Source organism: Clinocottus analis, unplaced genomic scaffold, assembly GCF_023055335.1.
Source record: "Clinocottus analis isolate CAN_PGR_092001 unplaced genomic scaffold, fCliAna1.0.p SCAF_6, whole genome shotgun sequence".
Classification (NCBI taxonomy): Eukaryota; Metazoa; Chordata; class Actinopteri; order Perciformes; family Cottidae; genus Clinocottus; species Clinocottus analis.
The window spans coordinates 17,850,229-17,872,075 of NW_027176218.1; the positions used below are offsets into that span (position 1 = coordinate 17,850,229).

A 21,847-nucleotide genomic window follows, 5' to 3' on the forward strand; every position below is an offset into this window, starting at 1 on the left:
AAGCAAATATAAATGTGTGTTTTTAGTAAACACTAAATTACCCATTTCTGTGACAACGAGGTCTCAAATCTGCCTACAAATAAAGGAATACTAGTCAGAGTTTATGGCAAATTGTATCACCTTAAAAAAAAAAGAGTTGTTAACATTTGTAAATAGTTATAATAGTTGTCGAGAAGACTCGACACTTGTTTCCAACGATGTTCTTGTTATTAGTATCTAGAGGAGAGTCATGGGTGGGACTTTGTTCTCATAGTGTTTAGTTTTTGTTTTACGTAAATGACGCTGTTGTCGCGGTGGTCCACTGATACCGCGCGAGACCCCCACGCTGAGGGTCGTCTTCAACTGCCACACAGTCGATGTGATATCATACTCTTCAGTCTGTGAAGCATGAAAGCGCTGAGGTTTGGGCTCAGCCTCATTCGACAGTAAGTGCAGTTTACATTCATATTCAGTGTTTATGATAAATGTCAAATGTTTGACTCAGGGCTGCTTGTTACTCCTATTAATAGATCGCTTCAGTCTATAATCTCTTCTTCTTCGACCTTTACGACGCCAACTTAGTTTGGAGACATGTGATCGTATGTCTGTGTATATAAAGCTTCCCAACAAGGACAATATCGGAAATATAAATAGCGTGAGCTATGAGTTGCGCCTGTACTTATGAAGATAATAAGTAAAGAACATATCTTCTGGACTCTCACTGTATATCACCTGTAACGGCAGCACATTACAGCTTCATTTCCGTAATTACTTTTCACAATAAAAGCTCCATAGGTATGCCGCATGCATCACCATAAGGGACATAAATAAATTCAGAGCATGTCTCTAAGACTCAAAGATAATTAAAAAAACACAACATTGATGGATTAATTGACGTCTGGCTGCCACTGCAACTGTCAGGAAAATAAGCGCCCAAACCAGAAGGCTTGAGCCTGGATTACAAGGAGCCATGTTTGATCATCTGTCCCTCCTAAAGGTGCTTGAGCAAAACATTATGCAGGGAAAACATATTGATGTTTATATATGGTAAAAAAAAAAATAATTAAAAAACAACAACATTACATTCACGACAGTTAAACAGTAGCTTTATGAGCTTCTTTGACTAATCTGTTCATGATGAATCATTTATTTTCTGCAGTGGGGAAACACGGTACAACAAAGAAGGCCTGCTACAAGGTATAGTATGATTGAAGATATACTATCCTGTGTTTTCTCTGTGTCTTATTCTCATCTTTTCATCTTCCTTCATACAGGCCAGGCTATAAACTCACCCTTGTCTGAGATCGGCCTTCAGCAGGCCGAGGCAGCAGGATGTTACCTGAAAGATGTTGAGTTCAGCAACGTGTTTGTCAGCGATATGCTGCGGGCCCAGCAAGTACGACGCTTTGGCTTTACATTAGTAGCTAGCTTTGGATCCTAATTTGAAAAATAAATCGATGCACTGCAGGATGTATCTATTTCACTATTTCACTGTTTGATCACCTGTGTCTACACAGGTGATCAAACAGCATCAGACCACACTTTTATGGTTTTATTTCAATGTCATGTCTTCAAGTCAAGGGGTTCACATCTGGGAAAGATAGTAGAGAGATCATGACAGTAGGTCACAGTACGTTAGTATGTGATGAGATGATGAGATGATGATGTCTATTATGTCTTCCAGACTGCTGAAACAATAATAAAGCACAACCGTAGTTGTTCTGGTCTACAAATGGTGTGTGACCCTTTACTTAAAGAGAAAGTGAGTGGTGTTTTTAGTGCCGAAAGAATTTCCCTAAGATGTATTTACTAATTAATGAATGAATCTAATTCATCCAGTCAATGCTGTGTTATTTTGCAGAGCTTTGGGATAGCAGAGGGTCGGCCGGTGCAGGAAGTGAGAGAGATGGCTAAGGCCGCCGGTCAGACGTTTCCAGGCTTCACGCCTCCAGAGGGAGAGACTCAGGAGCAGGTGAGGCTGTGGCTGTTGAAGAAGGGTACAGTATCTGGTTCTCTGTTAGTTCAGTATATATATATATGCTATGGATCCGACCTGAATGCAATGTACACATACAACCACTAGGTGGCAGGAAACACTCATCTCCTCCGCCAGATCACTTCCTCTGCATGGGTGTAACCTGCGATCTTGGGGCCTCTCTGCATCCACATGATTGTATGTCTTTTGTATCTGCCAGGGCACCTGTGTGTGAGAGTCAGGAGGATCAAAGTGCATGCCCTTCTTCCACTGTCAAACAACTGCAGAGTGTTCGTCACTGCTCCTGATTAAAAAGTCACCACCTAGCTTTGTGTTGTAGAGGCTGTGTGGGAGGACAGTGTGCGTGTGTGAGGGGGCGTCGGAAAGACGGATGTTCTATTTAAAAAAAATACCACATGCAGGCTTCATTCATTAGATCTTGGCTTGGACGTTAACTGTGGTCCATCCCAGTACGAAACCAGCACGTCATGCTGATGATGTGGATTTGCAAAGATGGTTTTAACGTACACAGCAGGCGCCCCCAACAGTCTCGGCTACATGCCTCCCAGCAGGATGAAACTGAAAAGCTGGCTTGTGTGTTGTCGACAGGAAAGGTTGCACTTATGTTGTGTTGAATATAACAACCTTCAACTTTCCCCCCTGACAGTTGCAGGACGTCACATTTCCATAAGACGTGATGTTTGTGAGGACAGAACATGCAAGAGAAGCACGGCACAGCTCATGACTGATTTTTGCTCCGTTCAGGTGAAAGAGCGGGTCAAAGAATTTTTGGAAAAGATTCTCCAGCAAATTGGGGCTGAACACTGGCATGACAGAGCGGTGGATGAGGTTTCCCTTTCTGCTGCGTCAGAAGCGTCTCCCGTGGAGGGAAAGGCAGACGATGGGGTCAGAGGCGTCCCGGTTCACGCTTTGGTCGTCACCCACGGGGCCTACATGTGCGTGGCTGTGCGCTTCTTTGTGGAAGAGTTGCATTGCTCCTTGCCTCCGGGTTCAGACAAAGCACACATGTTCGCTTTGAGCCCCAACACAGGGCTCTGTCGGTTTTTACTTACCGTGAGCAAAGAGGACGACAGGTTCAAATTGTCAGGGATCCGTTGTGTGTTCGTCCACAGGGGCGACCATGTTAAAAAGTAAGAGCAAAATGAACAGAGGCTTTTGAGAAAGGTAAAAGACAACTGAGCAACTGATACATACAGTATATACATTTTCATGAGGACCTTTATTTCAACTCATATACGGCTTGTGTTGCAGGGACATGTCATCACACGCCTGGCTGTTCATTACTGTAAACGTGGGCAGCTTTGTACTCTAATGAGTCCATGTTTCTAAATTTACTCTCCGGAAGTCCAAAGACACAGAGCAGAACTGTAACAGTGTGGACTTTTGGGAAATCAGTGACTTTTTCATTGTTGGGAATTAACACTTGGGTCAACAAGGGCAAATGCATGCAAGAAGTGCATGCATGCTGTGTGTTGTAGCGTGTGGTTTCTCTACTTTTCAATACACTCCCAGCTGTTGTCCGTGTGATCCTGTCATTGAAAACATTAGGACTGCTGTCAGACTTAATGAAGTTAATATATTTCTCAAATAAGAAAATTGAGCCGCTTCATGTTTCTGTATTGTTTTACGGTATCTGTTGAAACATGCCAACAGTGATTTAAGAGCTTTTCCCAATAAAACTGCCTGAAAAAAAACACACACATTCAGTCTATGCTGGTTCTCATTTTTTTTTGCATAATATAAATCTTTGATTTTACATTTTGATTCATAAACATATCCTAGCCTATAACATTTCCATTTCAGTAAGCATGTTTCATTTGCATCATCGTCAACATTTATTTGATATGCATTACTTCTTTTGGACATTATTTGTCCAAGTCTAATGGTTATGTAACTAGCAAATGCCAGTTACATAACCATTTGGCTGTCTGCATAACCATGTGATTTGTTAGGCTTTGCCCTGGGAAATGATTGGTTGGTGGGCAAAAGTGGTTCTACTAGGTTTTGTGCATGTGTAAACACTTAAAATGTTCAAGTGGCTACTGGTGGTTAGTGCCATCGCCCTAACCAACAACCGACAACTTTGGTCAGGAACTTACTGATATTTTGTTGTTATGGACCCCAATGGAGAGTAAATAACACAATAGCCTCTTTCATTGTTCCTGTTTTTCGTTAATATTCAGGGATTTGCTCGGAAGTAAATTACTTTTGTTAGAATATCTATTGATCTTGGACGCTACAACTGAAAACAGTCTCGTGTAAACAAATCAGAGAGACAATCCGCGTCAGAGTTACCATTTATTTTTTTCACATAAGAAATGACACAACATTACATGTATAAATAATAAAACAGTATAGGCTAAGTAGGAAGTAATTTAACACATTTCAATAAATAAATACCTTTTCATTGCTGTGACTATTGGTGTCCGGCACCTGACATTTAATTTAATTTAATGTATTATCATAGGAAATGGCAGATTTCTTCTTACAGTATGTTCTGGTCTATTTTTGTTTAGTTTGTAAACTCCTTGTATGAAACTTTAATGTCTCAACAAATGTGTGTATAAATATTCATAATTACTTATAGATTACACATTTTGACATGCAAAACAAACATTGCCACATATGACCTAAGGTTTAAAATTTAACTGACGGAGGAGGTCAGCGGGACGCTGGACCAAACTTGCTGTACGTTGCCAAACTTATCCTTCATCTGCTATTCAAACACAAGATCTGTAGAAGCTGCTGTGATGTAACATGGTACATTACCACGCATAATACTACTTTTACAACAAATTCTGGAGATTCAACTATTTTTTTTAATGCTATCTCTTTTTCAGAATTTGTCAAATATATGATGTTTTCCTGTTTTAAGAGACCACCCAAGGTGTCCAGTTTGACTCTCGCAGTCCTTCGCTAGTCATTCTGATACCGCGGTCCAGCAGAGCATCGACTCCCACTATCCATGCAGTCAAACATAAAGTGACTATTCAGAACAAACAAAAAGACTTGCGGCTCGACTTCTCACTTATTAAACTGAGGTTCAGTATCTTAGTCTTGTTCTGCTCGGTCAGCAATATTAGTCTTGACGGGACTGACCGGCCCGTTGGGCTGTAAGACCCGCAGGGGGTCATCGCAAGACGTGATGGTCTCTTTGGACACAGCACCGGCCTGGTCCTGATCGGGCTGCCGGTGATCTGCATCCTTGTGATCCTTGGCCGAAGGAGAGGGATGTGACTGTGACCTTAATGGATCAGAGGGGTTCACCTCCTCGCTCCTCCTCTGTCTCTTTACCAAGGGACCCAGAAACCTCCCCACCAGGGTGGAGGAGGGCTCAGGGGGATTCTGGTGAGCAACTCGCAGCTCAGCTCCCCTCAGTTTGAGCTGCCGGGCCCCTCTTATAAAGTGGAACACGTCACTGGGGTTCGCCACATGTAACCCGATTCGCAGGAAGAGACAATCGTCTGTGTCCTTTTGCCTCTGTTGGGTAGAGAAAAAGCAGACAAATACAAAATGTTACTGTTTTCCTTGCAGTCATTTCCTGACTGCACTCAAATGACATGCATCCAAAAAAATACTCACAGAGTGGTAACGCTGTCCCTTGGAGTCCAGACAGAGGAACCGTTTTCTTCTCAAATCAAATAACGCAAAGTTGCTTGTAGCGGTCTTTACTGGCAAAATAACTGTCAGAAAACCGGTTTAAACATCCCATTATTAGTTATAAATGACACAAAGAAATCCTCATATACTGCATTGTTAAGAATGTGTGGAACATTTCTGGCTGCCAGAAGTATTGTTTAGTTTTTGACGTTGTACATCTACATTACATAATATGTAAGGATGGACAACGCATATATTTGATACTGGATTAACATATAAATATATTATGTTTGTACATTAATCCAGTATCTATTTATTTCCAAACTTTTATCGTGCATAAATGTTTGTATTTTTTGCCCATTACCTTTTACACTTTTGGACATATATATATATATATATATATATATATATATATATATATATATATATATATATATATATATATATATATATATATATAAGCATGCTATTGCACAGAAATGAAATGAAGTAAGATGAACTTGTTGCATCAAAAGGCATTTACTTTTTTAAATTAACAAAACCATCTCTCATTAAACTAATTGTGTGTTGTTGTTTTTTAACACACCCAAAAGGTGACTTACCCAAAAGGTTTCTGTGAATGTTTATTCTCATTGAGCCACTCCGCTCCAAGTAGAAACGACTGGTACCAACTGATGTATCTGCACGTGCTGCTGCCGTAAAGCTGTCCTGCTGCCGCTGTAAGAGGTGCTCTGGGTCTCGGGTCCTCGGTGTGCAGTCCACCGGCACAGACGCATGTATGGCAATCAGGATGAGTGAGAAGAAAGCCGGTGGCATGATCGATGGGGATGCCGTGCTCTCTTCACTCTTAACAGTACAAATGTTCAGGTGGATGTGTGAGCGGCTACTGGAGGAGGAGAAAGTCCAACAGGTCTATTTAAGCAAAGGGTCAATGAACTGGCTAACTTATTGACCAAAATGACCCAAAGCCTACATTTTCCGCAGTTAAGAGTTGTCACAAATTCCTGTAGGCTCAAGCTTTTGGAATACTATTGTATCTGTGTCAGAGAACATTAGTCTAGCACTTTGGATGGAAACATCTCTGTGGGAATATTCAGTCATAGGTGGAACCATATCATCTATTCTTTATTCAAACCTTCAAAACAAATCCAACCGAAGGATTTAGCGTGTAACTGCAGAGGCAGAGCAGAGAATGAAGATGTGAAAGGATGATGGACGGCGATTCAGCTTAAAGTGTGTCTCTGATCAAGAAAAAGAAGGTAAGAATTACACACTTCCCAAACTACTCATATCTACTTATTGTTTGACTTTGTGAAATTCAGACTTTGAATATTATCACCAATACCTAGAAGTTACCTCTCCCTCTATCATTGAGGCAAATTGGGAATTTATAAAGTATTGTTCAATTTCATTCATGAACTAGTGAATTATAACATCAACCTAATCTTAAAATGTTATGACATTTTCCAGTAATATTGTAAAAAAAAAAAAGTGCTCCTCAAAATATAGACTTTTAAGATTTTATGACATTTTCCCATATGATTTCAAGCGTATCTTAAACTATCCTTTTGTTTTCATATTATTGCTATTTTATCTCCAAATGTATAAACTTTACAAAGAATTGCATTTTTGCTCAGAGATGAAGTTCAAATAAACTCAGGGATTTCAGATTTTCAGTCTAACTCATAATTATGCATTTTGGTTAAAAGAGAGCTGTTCGTTCAATGACATAAATCTCTGATAAGCTTCTTGCCTGTGACATCCATTACGTGGGGTAGACAAGTGACAAATCTCAAACACTGCTCAGTAATTCAGGTCCCTGGTATAAAACGTCTCAGGTTTCCTGCGGCTGCCCGGCTGTGGAGCAGCTGTCAGGGAAAGCCGGTCCCTGGACGCACTGCTCCCCTCAGCCAGGTACGGACCCTCCTCCTCTCAGCTGGGCGGGGAGGCCGTCCTCCTCGGTGGGAGGCAGGATGAGGTCCTGGTCGGCCTTCAGACCTCTGGTTGTCTGGCAAAGCCAGGAAGAAAAGTGCCTCAGGGTTGCACAATCAGAGGCCAGTGAATGCAATTATCCTCTTTTTAATGTAATGTTATTTCCCTGAGTGAACTGCAATATGACAAATATGACTTTTACTTAATAATACATGTGTAAACAGTGAAACTTGCCTTTACCTTCATAACACATGCTCACGCTTCATGTAGGAATGTTTGGTTCTAAAAGCACAAATAACAAATATGACAAGTAAACACAGGCTGTATACAAGGTTGCAAAATTAAATATGACCATTAAATATCAGAGAAAATAAACAGCATTAAATACTTTTAAAAAAGAAGTATTAAGTTCATTCATATTTTTTATTACTGAGCTGAAGCCGCAAAATAATGTTGTCAAATCTAGCAGAGTAAAAAAGTACAATATTTCCCTTGGAAATGTAGTGGAGTAGACTAAAGTAGCATAAAATGAAAAGCAACTTAAAATAGTACTAAATATGGTTCTCCAGTAAACATATTGTATGTTATATTACATCACTCAAAACCTGAAATCTATACTTTATTAAAGGCCGTTGTAATCCAGAATGTACAGCATACAACTCCCTCCAACCTTAGTTTTCTGAACATATTAACAAGTATACCTGGCACCTTCCAGAATGATGAGTATGTTCAATATGTGTAAAGGCTTGTTAAGCAATAAGGTACGAGAGACAGCACTGTATTGTATCATCAATAACGTACTGTGTACAAGGGTGATGTCAGGCCAGACGCGTTCCTGACGGAAGAAAAAACACATCATTGTTGTTCTTACAGCATAAAACATACCTATGAGATGACGGGAAGATGGTTCACGATCAGTGCAAGACGTCATGAGAGCTTCTGTGATTGTGTGTTTTATGTATTTAAGAGGTAACGCTCCGCTCACTTGGATATGCAATTAGTAAAGTAACACGCTGCATCACTTGCTCTGCTCCTTCTTTGCAAAGAATAAATGGCCTGATTAATGATTTTATGACTAGTGTTGAGCACATTTTTCCAACACTATGTTTGACCAGGACTCCGTCTGACCATCTGGCAAAAAGACAGCAGAATGTAATTAGGATTTAAATCAAACTCGTCAAAATGCACCTAGAGCCCAGTGAAACACCAGCAGTGGTGCATGTGCTACAGAACGTTTAGATACAGCGGTGTGTTTCATATGCTTTAACCCATTATATGGAGACTATTGCCGCTCCATCATCAATTGAACCTGAGATTGTCTACAATGTTAGACTGTGCATGTAAAGTGACCATTGCTGCAGAAATGTACTACTCTTACAACAACAACAGAAAACTAGAGGACAGCTCATTTAAGGAAAGGGCGTATATCATTCATTTATTTATTTATTGCTAAATTCTATGTTCACAAGTAGAAGTTTACAAGTCAAACACCTTTTTTTTGTTTCTTTTTTACAAAGAGTTTGAAATGTATACAAACACTCTGAAAAGCTGTTCTAAATAAAAGACCATGAGAACAGTATGCGTTGCTTATGATATATGTTTGATTCAATCACAGTTTCTGACAGTGTCCTTATTTTTTATTTATATTTCTTCTCAGCTGCTGCACCCCCCCTCTGGAACATCCTCCCCATCCACATCCGTCAGGCTCCCAGAGTACCATCATACAAACAAGCCCTCAAAACATACCTCATACCTGCTGTCACCTGATAAACCTCTGCACCTGCCCTCCGCTCTGCCCCGCGCAGCCTCTTCTGTTTACTTCTCATTATTTCTTTATTACCTTAAATATTTTGTTGTTTGTTTTTGTTCGCTCTTGTCTGCACGTTCGTGTTCTGTTGCGTCTGTTATTGTCTATTGCGTAAAGCGTTTCGTGTGCTATAAAAAGCGCTATATAAGTTGAAACTATTATATTTTATGCTGTTTCTGTTGTCTTTTCTTTCTCCTCTCCGCGGTTGTTCCCCTTGACGTGTTGGTTTGACTGTATTTCAATGTATTTTGCCGTTATCCAACATTTCTGAATTTGTGCATGTCACTTGTGTAATTGTAAAAAAATAAACTTAGCAACCGGATATCCGGCTTGGGGAAAAATTATTTATTTATAAATACTAATTATAATTAGAATAATATAGGTTTTTTGGGGGGATACTGTGTTCTATAGCATATGTGTGACAATTTAGATTTATTCAGATGAACTGATCTATATTGCACTGCTCTTGACCAGAGTCAGACTAGCTTCTATCCTTGTAGTATACACTGGACGCTGCTGCTTATTCAGGGATATTAGCTGACAAGCTAATATACACAGGGTCACCAAAATGACCATCAATGCTTTCAACACATCTGGGACAGTATATCTGTCCTTCACAACTCTGAACTATACAATAAAAGCTCTGTAAATTCCCATTTGAGTGGACCCCACCCCCTGCTGACACTCAAAGTTTTTCAGTGTAAGGTTAACATTTAAAAGGTGTCAACTGTGATTAAATTGTGTGCAAAGAGAAAGGATTATATATTTCAGAATAAATTCGGATGCTGAATGGTCTGACCTGCAGTTCAAAGCATGTAAAAGGCCCCCGGCCTTCTTCAGGTGATAAAGCACCAACTAAATCTGTATAGTCCTGTATGTTCTGTGAGACACGCAAACATGAAATGAAGAGTACCTCTATCGATATTAAAGGGATTTTTAAAGTGAGAACAATGTTCAACAAAACAATCAATAGGTCCTGTTGATGGTAGTACACTTGAGGTCCTTGGGGGTTGTTCGGCACAGTCAAAGTGAATTCAGTTTTAAACATCTTGATAAGGATGATAAATGATATAAATTGCCAGTTTAGAATGCATATTTACAATATCCATATCCATATTTTCTTGATCCTCCTGTAAAGGACTCGCCCACAGACACACTTTACCTGCATTCTTGCTTTCTTTTCTTTTCAGCTTCTTTCTACTTTCAGCATCTTCTTCTCTTTTCTGCTTCTTTCAACTATTTCCTGCTTCTCTCTTTTCTTTTCTCCTTCTTGTTTCTCTTCTGCCGCTCTTCTCTTCCATCTCTCTGTTCGCTGTCTTTTCAGACAGGAACATAAACCACACAAATGAGAATTTGACTTTAAAAATATATTACATTCTGGTGAAGCTGATATACAATCTAGCACTGTATTACATTGTAGGATTAAACAATATATTTCATCATAAAATGTCAACAAATGTCATTCTCTCTCACTGTTAAACACACACCAACAATATTTGTATAATTGTTTCGTCAGATCATTGTGCATGAATATAGAGAGTTAGGGTTAGGATTAGTTAAAGGCCCAAATCAGAAAATTATAAATTACTGATGCATGTGTATATTTCCAAATTATGGTGTTTGTTTTCTAAATTTTTACCTCATTCGAGAATAGTTTGAAAATGTTTAACTCTTGACCTCACGATCGCTTCCTTCAGTAAGTTTTGATCAACTACTTTCTGCTTTTTGGAAAAACTTTACACCTCTTAGAAAGGTTTGAGGTGGTCCTCAGGAGGGCACTGACAATATTGTTTATTGATGAGGAGAATAAATAGTAACGACAGCATCGAGTGTCACTTTTTCTATCCCGGTTTGTTATCATCCAAACTTTCCTGGAAGGAACTATGTAACTGAGTACTAATAATAGGTGAAATAGAGACGAAGGTCTGAGTTATTTTTAGTTTGCTGTATTGAGTTGCAAAAACAGTTGTTAACTTTAAGAGAAACTTCCTTGAAAAACGGCTTCGTTTAAACCCAAGTAAACATTAATCAACCATTGACTTATATTGGAAACTTTATTCATCTTGTTGTTGACTTTAATGCCTCCTCGAAGACAAGTTGGACATTTGTGTTAATTTAGCATTTCATTCAAATCAATATATTAGAAGTTTACCAATTAAACACATAATTGTGTCCTGGAAACATGTATGAACTCCAGGAAATGATACCGGTAAATAAAGTGCACTAACTCCTTTTTTAGTTTCATATGTTTGCTTTCACATCCCTCTAAATGTGTCCCTTCACCGCAAGAGGGCGCCACATACTGACTCATGGTAATTCATTGACCAGGCCTTTGGCTTGAGGTCACGGGCATTAGCAGCTTCTTCCCCAGTTCAAGTCTGGAGGAGCACAAAGCAAACACGCAACTTTAACACACTGAATCACAACAGCTTTTAAAAAACGTCTTTTATTATCATCTCAGGAATACAGTTGACTGCTGTGCACAGCACATACGTACAAAAATAAAAGGAAAACCATTTGTAATATAGTATTTTACTTACTCATCATCATATTTTTTTCAGAAACAAATGATTGGAGAAGTCTGTTGTCTCAAACTAATTTACAATCATTTCAATAATCGGAACTAAGGCAGAAGGTGAGGTATATGTTAAAAAAGAGGAGGGGACTCAGAGGAAGCACTCTCCCCTCAGTGCAGGAATAGAAAACTGAGAGAGAAACACAAAGGCTGCCGGCACACAGGGACACACTCACACACACACTCAGACACACACATTTACACACTCACACACACACACACACACACACACACACAAGTCTGATCTCAGATCCTAACACAGACCTCCAGTTCCCTGTGAACCAACACATTTTAAAACCAGCTGAACAGGTATGAGAAGCACAATGGATCTTTAATCAAAAGGTGGAACACATACCTAGTTTATTCTCTTTATGCATAATATAGACTTAAGGAATTAAGTGTTCATGTTGAAAGATGGTATACCAGTAACAGGCTTTCTCTCAGCGTTTTCTATATCGTACAACCTCTTGAAACAACGTCATGCAAAGGTTGCGGGACTTGCGGGTCATTTTTCTCAAGCTTTGGGAATCTGACACCCAGCGAAGTTGCTTTTGGTGTACACAACGTATCAGCTGTCCTTTACTACTTTGGGAGCCATTGTAACTTTACAATTCCCATTCAACTCATCACTTGTTGTGCTGACAGTGTCCTCTGAAACATACCATAATAAATTAGAAATGACATCCAGTAATAATCACAAGGTTATCATCAAAAACAAGTGTTTGCAATCTTGCATGTGAGCTTGTTTTGATGAAAGCTCAGCAAGGGGAACTACGCATCTACCCCTGCTCAGTAAATATTACTAAAATGAAAATGCACCTTTAAAAAAAATATTTTGACAAATTAGCCGAAATACTTCTCCAGCCAAATCCTCATTTCCACAAAATCAGTCCAGAAAGAAAAGACAAAAACATCTAATCATTGTGATGTAATAAATAAAGGCTTATCAGTCACAATTTGTATGTAATAAGATGCTGAAGGAAAAATCCCCCAAACACAATTATCAAAGGTGTCAATCCTCAAAAACATTAAACGTGAGATCCTGGGACTCGACAGTTGTTCTCTCGGATCACAGTATTCACCAGACAACTTGTTTCACTCAAGTGTCCCTTTCCTGGAAGCGTTTGATTCTTTTTAAGTGGCCTTTTGCTACATAACCAGCTCAACCCACAGTCGCTGCTTTCTTTTGGCAGACATCCCTCTTGCCTTGTTCCTCTCCTGTGAGGAGAGTTCAGTGCATCAGCTTGCACAGACAGACAATGTCCTGTTATTCCTGACTCAAGGTAAATCGATCTGATGCCATCTCTACTGTCGCTTTGGCAGAAACAGAACATGACAGGACACACACACACACACACACACACACACACACACACACACACACACACACACACTTACAAACACACCAGATACTGCACATGTGTCTCTGCTGGACATAAGCTGGAGCGTAAAGGGCACGTAAACCATAGCTCACAGACATTTTGTCAATGCGTAACAGTAATGTTAGAAAGGGCATGAGGTAAAATATGATAACTATATATCTATAATAGCCTTGATACTTTCCTTTAAGTATATGTCACCAAGCTGGCCTGACTGGTGCTTTGCTACTTGCAGAATATTGCAGGTCAAGTACCAAAATAGAATAACATAATCCAAAATGATTGAACATCTAGCTCAATCGCACCACATTTGAACATTAAATAGATTCCGCTCAGGAGTACGAGAAAGGTGCAGAGTCATTCACATCTTCATTGCACATCACAAGACAACCATTCATGTCTCGAACAGGAAACAACAGGTGCAGAGCTCTGTAAAACGACAGAAGTCGTTGAGATGGACTGGACAACACGCCTGCATCCGTAACACAAAGGGCAGAAAGCCCATGTCTTCGACCTTGGTACAAAAATGGCTCAGATGAATGGGACAAGAATCCCAGGGCCCTGTGCTGACCGTCCAGTCTGACACCAACCGACAAGGGGCCCGCTAGTCTGATGCTCAGGTATTTTACCCCACATTACTCACATCCTCGCCAAGTTAAACAAACAACCAGTGCCACATGCTGAGGGCCATCGAAGTCATATGTACATCATTGCTATCTTCAACTCTGCGTGCTCTTTGTCCTCCTCACCCCCTTTCTTCTCCACAATGGAAAACGACGGTATCTGAAAGAGGAGCGCGAGCAGTTGTTGGATTCAAGTATGGCATGCTGCATAAACAAAGTCAGGGTGGACATCGCGACTATGACCCTTTGGTTCACGGCTTTTTGCAACGTCGCTCGTTCTTTTTTTTTGTTTTCATTCACAAGAACTCATCCTGTGAGTCAGTGGCCAATCTGAATAATGCATATTTAGCTTAGAAATCTGGGACCAATGAGTGCAATCCACATCATCTAAATGTCAGACGGACTGAGTTACCTGAAGTATAGTTCACATATCCCAGGATCATTAACTCTGAAGCAGTTCCAGTTCCCTCCAACCAAACTAGAGTAGCTACACGATTTCAAATGAATGCAGCAGACCGTCACAATTAAAGTGGATTGACCACTCATTGATATCCACAGTCAGAGCACTTGTTTCTTCAAAAACGTCATACTTTAAGTGCTAAATATCATTAAACCTGTGTGAACGTCAAACAGCTTCCATCTCCACTTTTGCTATAAAGTTGACACTTTCAAAACTAATTTTCAAAACTGAAATCAAATAAACTCACAAGGTTGCAGACCAGATGCAACAGATTCTGACGATGAAAACTCAATTTGAACTGAAGGGAAATATACAGCCGACAGAAACGGAGAGGACATTTCATCGTGTCAGGTCTATGATATTCTGTTACACAGACGCCCTCTTGACCTCCAAAGATGAGCCTTTCAAATTGAGAAGCTCTCAAACTGAGCAAGTCCACATATACACTTGAAAGAAAAACATGCCCACATATTTACTACACAGTCGCTCACTCAGTCTGGCCTGATGATCCGGCTACAAAATGTGTGAAAGTAAAACCTGGGATTGTCAAAGCTCCCTTGGACATGATAGGGTGCGGATGAGTGCTGACTCTAAATCTAGCTTTCCGTATTAACAAGAGGCTCCAGTGGGTGCCTGTGCAGCATAGAGTCTCAATTACTTAATTGATCTAATTATGGAAAGAAAATAAAGTGGAGAAACCTCTGGCCCTCTCGGAATTGGGTTAAAGCCTCCCGGTGGTGTCTGAGCGAGTGAAGACTTGCGTCTCATTCCTATTTTTGACTTGAGCACCATGTTTCTCGCATGCAAGGGCAAGGGGGCCGCAAGTAGGAATCCAAGGCACCGCCACCACCTCATGACGAAGCAACAAAAAAACACCGCCATGTTTGCAAGTGTCCTGGTCGCCCTGGCAGTGACAGAGACAATTGAACATATCGAATGGGAAGCGTTCACATCCTCGATGGATGACAACACAAAAAACAGTTTCAGTAAACAGGCATTCTCTGTAGAAATTTCATGCACACATTTCTCTTTATCTTCTTCCCCTTCCCGGGGAAATGGTGCTTTGAGGTATTAACGTATCCATTTCATTTTCACAAGGATGAACTGTCATCCACTGACAGGGCAAGGACTCAGCCAATTCCCTCAAGCACCCATATAAACTGAGGGGATACATGACACCTCGCCATCCCCGTCATATCACAAAATGATGAAAATCATAAAAGCAGCAAAGAATGGCATTTCCATCATTTCTAATACAAAGGAAGCTACCCAAATATACATATAAAGTTTGAATAAATACTATCAGATATAGTGGTATTTCTTTCTTTTACAGTCCATGTTGTCTTTTGTGTTTGTACGTACGTATACGGTATTTATGTTACCTGGGAAATAATCCACATGTGCAAATAAGTTTGTTATTGCCAGTTTTTGCTCATCATATTCGGGGTAGGAAGTGCGTGACAGTCATGGCAGTGGTGGCCTTGTGGCCCCTCTTCACGCGGCCATGCTTGCTGAGTGCTATGTAGGAGCCTCTGTAAACCAGAGACTCGTAGGCATTGTAGTTGTTCGCGAGCAAGCTCTCCTTGAACTTGCACTCGTCATGGAAGACTCTCTGGAGAGGACAAAGAGACAGACAGAGTGCACTTTAATGAACTGCTCAAGAAAGGGTCAGTTACAAAATGGAGGGATGGGGGAACATAAAAAATCGCTTGAAAAAGATTCTGTGAAATGCACAAATTAATAAAGCTAAAGATTAGATTACACACAGCAATGTTAGAGTTATCTTTGAGCAATCTCCTTGCAGTGCTCACAGCTGTTAAAATGTGTATTATTTTAACTTAACACAGGGAACCACATCTATTACTAAATGTGCTGAAATGATGGCGCACTCACAGAAAAGAAAAACTGGGATTAAATTTGACTGAAGTGCAGGATTTAAAAAAAATAGATTAACATTTTGAGAGATTTGCAGAGAGTTAGATGTTGAAATGTAATTGATCACTCTGTTTGGTAAATATGAAGCTGCAACCAGGAGACGCTTAGCTTAGCTTCGGTGAAAGGCTTGAAGCAGGGGGAGGCAGGTAGCCTGGCTGTATCCAAAGATAACTGAAAAGATCACTATTTTTTTTATCAATTGTCCCTGCGTATGAATCCATTTTTTGTCTTAAACAAACAAGATATCAGATGCAGGGAGAAAGAGACAAGCTGTTTTGTCTCATCGTTTCCAGTCTTTATGCTATGCTAAGCGTCTCCTGGATGTATTCAACAGACATAAATCTTAGCAGGAAAGTAAATAAACAGATTTTCCAAAATGTCAAACTATTCCTTTAAAATGAAAACACTAAAATCTTAAAGAAATATCTAAACAATCAAATTAAGCACCATAATCCCGGTCAACTTTGATATAAATTGTAAAATAAACAATATCAGGGCAATAAAGAACAAGAGTAACGATCACGACGTAACTCGTAAAGCCCTGCTGTATGAGATCATCTCTAAATACACATTTATGTCACTGAAGAACAATATGCCGGCTACAGCGCTGACAGTGCTGACAGTGCTGTACAGCTTGTACAGCAGCCGCAGCAGAGCAAACGCTCTCCATCAGAAGTCATGTGGACTAATTCAATCTCTTATCAGATCATCAGCTGCCTCACAAGCTAACGCTTCATCACTCATGACCAGATAACCGACCCACGTTGTGTCAGTCAGATATGTCGGCCACGGCGCGCAAACCAGTGGCCATGTGTCAGCAGGGCTCGGCTGAACACATTGTTTCCTCCCACAGCACCAGCAGCATGTATGTATTAATAGCTGGCAATGCTCCAGAAGCAAACAAACTAGGAAATGGAAATTCACAAACTAATCTTATTTGGGTGGTGAGGATTAAAATGTTCAAGTTGAATTACATTTGAATTTCTAATATGAAAAAGTGGTGTTTGGGGGAAAAAAAAGTTAAAATATAACAATATATAGATACAAAAACATCAGAAAAACTTGCTTATAATAAAAAATAATCTGAGGTTGAATTTAATAAAGTGCATATGTGCTTACATAATGTAAACTGCCAGCAGCATTTCATATTTCAAAACATTCGCCACAATCAGCAGCATAAGAAATATGTTAATCCCTCACTGCTCTAAAAACAATAAAATGCATTATTGTATAGCCACAATATTGTTATTAAGCTGAACTGTAACCAGGATCAGACCAGGGTTTCCTAGTTTCAAATCCATTTGTTTTTTGAGGATGAATAAAAGATACATGAAAAATGTTAACGCTGCTGTGCATACATGCCAAATGTACACACAGCGATATGTTTTGTATTGAGTGTTTTTCAATAACAAGCACAGCAGCATTTTGGTGAGAATAGCTCATGATCATAAAGATATAATGCTGTCCATGAAAGACCTCGTAGGAGACAGACGCTATGTGGAAATTATACATATGTTTCTAGAAACATTTAAACATTTCTTTCCAATATGCGTCTGCGTTTTCTTGCATGAGGGGCCCCATGGGTCAAGGCCCAGCAAGTTGTACAGAAGAAGTTATTTCAGAAACAATAACGACTGTCAATAATACAATTTAGCAATTTTCCCTTCCATTCTGAATGAAATCTCTTATCTAGAAACAGATTGCTTTCTGTGTGTGAATTTGTCTCAAAGATAATTTAACCACAAGTGATTCAAAAGGTCAACTTGGTTAGCATGAAAAACCCTGTTTTGCTTTCCATTTCTTCTTTTCGTAGCGGAAACTGTCTGCACATCAAGTGAATTGAAAGACCACATAAACATCTTTCAGAAAGGTTAATACACAACAGTTGGGCATCGCTTGTGAATAATGCCTTCAAGTTCGGCTTACTGGGACCAACGAGCATTGGCGCTCAGCTTCAGCATGCGTACAGGCGTTGAACATTACAAATGTCACAATGAAGAAAACAGAACTCTAACCTGACTTCCTGCCTGGCTCGTCAAACCCTGGCCGTTGAAGATGCATATTTGGGACTATGTGTGAGGGAGACTGCAGACTAAGGAAGGAACCATTATCATGCTCAACCCTATTTTAAGGACACTTCAGTCATTATTCAAAACACACTTTTGGATTGCTTGTACGATGTGTCCAAGGCTGAGGTTGCTCAACAGATGACACATGACTTTTGTTGCTGATGATGTAGTATTTGACATTGAGAGAGCTTTAACATTGTCCTTTGGCAGTTGTTTGGATTGCATCATCAAATGTTCTTGTGTTGTGTGGCTCCACTGCTAATATGAACCAGAAATTAAAATGCAAGTTTCTGGAGTGTTTTTAGAGGTGTGGGAAGCTGCTGTTGGGTGAGTTGGGATGTGTGTGATGTACACTGGACTGCAAATAAACACTTTGCTGTTAAAATCGATTCTGAGCTCTGCTGACAAGTTTCATTGCATCAGGGGGTTTCCCCTCCTCCTCTTCCTCCTCCTCCTTGTCCTCCTCCTTTTCCTCCTCCTCCTCCTCCTCACACACACACAGGACCACATTACAGGCGTGTGGACTGAACCCTGCATCTGTTAACCTCATCATTATTCACCCATAGGGCACGAGGCCTAGCACTCTTGCTTTAAATAGAGCTTCATAAATTCCTGCTGAAATTAAAATATAGGGATTTCACAACATGTCATGGGCAGCCTCCCTGCTGACAGATTGGGCGGCATATGACTGGCAAACAAAAAGAAGAAAAAAAAAGGGTGGATCTGGCAAGTGCGTATACTAATTCCAGGATCCCATGAACTGCTGGACAATAAATGAAATAGTGTGCATACCTACCGTTCCGTATAACCTTCCACGGCTGTTCATTGCGACAAACAAGTCACTCCTCACCCCATATAGGCTCACCACTCCTCTGTCCACCGTAGAGATCTCTATTAGACCTGATGTAAGACAAAGAATGATTACATTAGTGGGAAAATAAAATGAAATCCTGGCTGATTCACTGTTTAATTTAGCATTGTTCTCTCTCTCTCTCTCTCTCTCTCTCTCTCTCTCTCTCTCTCTCTCTCTCTCTCTCTCTGCGTCTATGGGTGTAACCTTGCAGATTGCTGCGCAGCATGCTGAGCCTTTGTTCTGCATCCTTCATCCTTCACCCCATCAGACATTTCCACACAGGCGCGTGCCAATTAAGCGCATTCGTGTTATTGCAGTAATTGCAGTAATTGCATTGACGTGCACGGCTATTGGCCTGTAGACCGCCCTCACAGGGCTGCGTAAAAATAAGTTGTGTCTAAAAGCGTCCATACATTCATGTCATGGTTGCGCTTGGGGGAGAGGAGGAGGGGGGGGGGGGGGGGGGGGGGGAGAGAGAGAGAGAGAGAGAGAGAGAGGAGGGTGAGGGTGAAGGGGGGGTGCTCAGCACTGATGGATACTAATTTTTAATAGATTTGTATTGTCAAAGCCCCCCCCCCCCCCCTCCCCCCACCGGATGACATATGATCATGCAAATGAATAGAGGGGATAGACTAGCCCGCTCATCGCAGATCCATGCTTATTGACTCTGCCTCTCGTTTATGTCTATTGCATTACATTGGTGGAGGTATAACTCACTGTACTGGTTTTCATTATGTACACCGTTTATCCTGCCGTCGGGGAGGACCTGAAGGTGAAACCCGATGCCCACGTTGCAGTAGAGCCTCCGCACTCTCTTGATGCCCAGCAGATAGTCATTCTCCCAGTTCAGCTCCGGTTTCTCCCCGGAGATCCCCAACACAGAGCGGGAGAAGAGGGTCTCCCATCGTTTCTCCAGTAAAGTTGCATTCGTCCTGCTGCTCGGTAAAGGGTACGCTGACACGATCCCCAGCAGAAAGCCCAGGAGAACCACCGCGGTCAGCGTCCAGTGCGGCGTGCCGGCCTCGCAGGACATACTGACGAGGAGCCTCTGCGCAACAGCCATCCGGTTTACCTTCGGGCCACGTGGTCAAAATTAATGACCCTAAAAATACCGCTCTTCTTGTTTTGCTTCCTTCGGCATGCTGGCTGAGGGTTATTTTTGGAGCGCAGATCAGGGCTTTGGGCATGAAACGCAAGCCCCGGTGCAGAGGAGGAGAGGAGACGGGAGAGTGCGCGGCAGAGCTGGAGGTGATGGTGATGGTGATGGCGAGGTTGGTGGTGGTGATTACCATGTTTTGCAGCTCCTCCGCGCCTCTCTCTCTCTCACACACACTCCTCTCATTCTCTCTCTCTTCCCTCCTCTGTCTCCCTCTCGGCAATAGTTCCGAATAAATCCTCTCACCAAAAACCCAGTTTCAACCTGGTCAGTGCTCTCGTCGCATCCCTGGATGACATCATGCTGACTTCGCCGCTGGGACAATGCAATGGTGGAGAAGGTGCTGACAGCAGGAGAAAATACCAAAGTCTGTGGGGAGTTGAGGGGGAAAAGCCCACTGTCCCTGCTGGACTGGAAAGGGGAGAACGCTCATTGGTGGCGTTCAGCGGCCGTGGGACGCGATGGGGCACACGGGCTGCTCCCAAATTGGGTCGATGGTCATATGTCTGTCAGGCCGCTTCCTTATTTAGAAGGAAGGTGTAAAAACAGGCCCACTTGTCACCGGAGAGCAATGACAGGACTCTTGTGATCCCACTTCTGCTGTGCCGTTCAAGATCCCCCCCCCCCCTGTAAATATGTGTTTTTGCGCACACAATGCTGGACCCGAGAGCCAGCAGGGTGCCCACCAACCCTCGGCCGCTAAGATCGGGGTTCGAGACCCCCGTGTCGGCCAGCAACAACCCTGCTGACGTGTTCTTGAGCAAGACACCCACTTCCCCTGCAGCGGTTGGGTAACAGAGGCCCAGACAGGCATTTCTTTTTTATAAAGTATCATATATACTGTGTGTGCGTGTGTGATATATATATATATATATATATATATATATATATATATATATATATATATATATATATATATATATATATATATACATATATATATATATATATATTACATGTTTTACAGTACAACATAACCCATGCATTACCCATGGTGCACTCGTGAGAACTATGAGGAGCAAACTGGAGAGGCCCGTCATGAAATGGCACACATCGTCAGCATGCCATTCCCTGCAACATGAAAGCCTATCGTCTTTTCCATGTAATAGATAATGCCACCAGCAGCAGCCCATGCGTCAGGGAGGCCGGCGCAGATGCGCAGCAGCGGGCTCTCGTGCACACACCAGTTCCAAAGATTTCCAAAGGATGGCACCATTTCCAAGGTCATGTTCACCACTCAGCTCTTATGATCCGGAAACCAAACCCTGAAGAGATCTTTGTGCTTTTACACTGCACAACATTGATTATATGTTTATGTGATCAAAATACACTTCAGATTACATTACGGTTGTTAAAGAAAGTTAACAGATCCTTTAATATTTTAGGTATATATATATATATATATATATATATATATATATATATATATATATATATATATATATATATATATATATATATATATATATATATATATATATAT

The 21,847-nt window shown here is 41.0% G+C and overlaps 3 protein-coding genes across 3 annotated transcripts; 1 reads left to right on the forward strand and 2 right to left on the reverse strand.

Annotated features, from left to right (window-relative positions):
• Window positions 1-335: 335 nt before the first annotated feature.
• Window positions 336-3,662, forward strand: tigara (TP53 induced glycolysis regulatory phosphatase a). Its single transcript, XM_068603447.1, has 6 exons — window positions 336-425; window positions 1,139-1,176; window positions 1,254-1,375; window positions 1,664-1,741; window positions 1,841-1,951; window positions 2,720-3,662. The coding sequence occupies exons 1-6, from the start codon at window positions 388-390 to the stop codon at window positions 3,107-3,109; spliced, it is 777 nt and encodes a 258-aa protein (XP_068459548.1). The 5' UTR covers window positions 336-387; the 3' UTR covers window positions 3,110-3,662.
• A 1,364-nt stretch (window positions 3,663-5,026) lies between these two features.
• Window positions 5,027-6,391, reverse strand: LOC137803669 (fibroblast growth factor 23-like). Its single transcript, XM_068602371.1, has 3 exons — window positions 6,178-6,391; window positions 5,558-5,658; window positions 5,027-5,455 (listed from the first exon to the last, which is right to left on the reverse strand). Exons 1-3 carry the CDS (start codon window positions 6,389-6,391, stop codon window positions 5,027-5,029), a joined length of 744 nt encoding a protein of 247 aa, XP_068458472.1.
• A 5,369-nt stretch (window positions 6,392-11,760) lies between these two features.
• Window positions 11,761-20,702, reverse strand: LOC137804545 (fibroblast growth factor 6-like). The gene is made up of 3 exons (XM_068603841.1): window positions 19,926-20,702; window positions 19,152-19,255; window positions 11,761-15,963 (listed from the first exon to the last, which is right to left on the reverse strand). The coding sequence occupies exons 1-3, from the start codon at window positions 20,269-20,271 to the stop codon at window positions 15,787-15,789; spliced, it is 627 nt and encodes a 208-aa protein (XP_068459942.1). The 5' UTR covers window positions 20,272-20,702; the 3' UTR covers window positions 11,761-15,786.
• Window positions 20,703-21,847: the final 1,145 nt, after the last annotated feature.

Coding starts and splice junctions, on each gene's coding strand:
- LOC137803669 (XM_068602371.1), bottom strand. CDS start 6,391: ATGCCACCGGCTTTCTTCTCACTCATCCTGATTGCCATACATGCGTCT. Junction 5,659..6,177: donor CATTCACAGAAACCTTTTGG/GTAAGTCACCTT, acceptor GTTTTCTGACAG/TTATTTTGCCAGTAAAGACC. Junction 5,456..5,557: donor AGGGACAGCGTTACCACTCT/GTGAGTATTTTT, acceptor TCTACCCAACAG/AGGCAAAAGGACACAGACGA.
- tigara (XM_068603447.1), top strand. CDS start 388: ATGAAAGCGCTGAGGTTTGGGCTCAGCCTCATTCGACA. Junction 1,742..1,840: donor ACCCTTTACTTAAAGAGAAA/GTGAGTGGTGTT, acceptor GTTATTTTGCAG/AGCTTTGGGATAGCAGAGGG. Junction 1,952..2,719: donor AGGGAGAGACTCAGGAGCAG/GTGAGGCTGTGG, acceptor TGCTCCGTTCAG/GTGAAAGAGCGGGTCAAAGA.
- LOC137804545 (XM_068603841.1), bottom strand. CDS start 20,271: ATGGCTGTTGCGCAGAGGCTCCTCGTCAGTATGTCCTGCGAGGCCGGC. Junction 19,256..19,925: donor ACATAATGAAAACCAGTACA/GTGAGTTATACC, acceptor GTCTTACATCAG/GTCTAATAGAGATCTCTACG. Junction 15,964..19,151: donor GTGGAAGGTTATACGGAACG/GTAGGTATGCAC, acceptor TGTCCTCTCCAG/AGAGTCTTCCATGACGAGTG.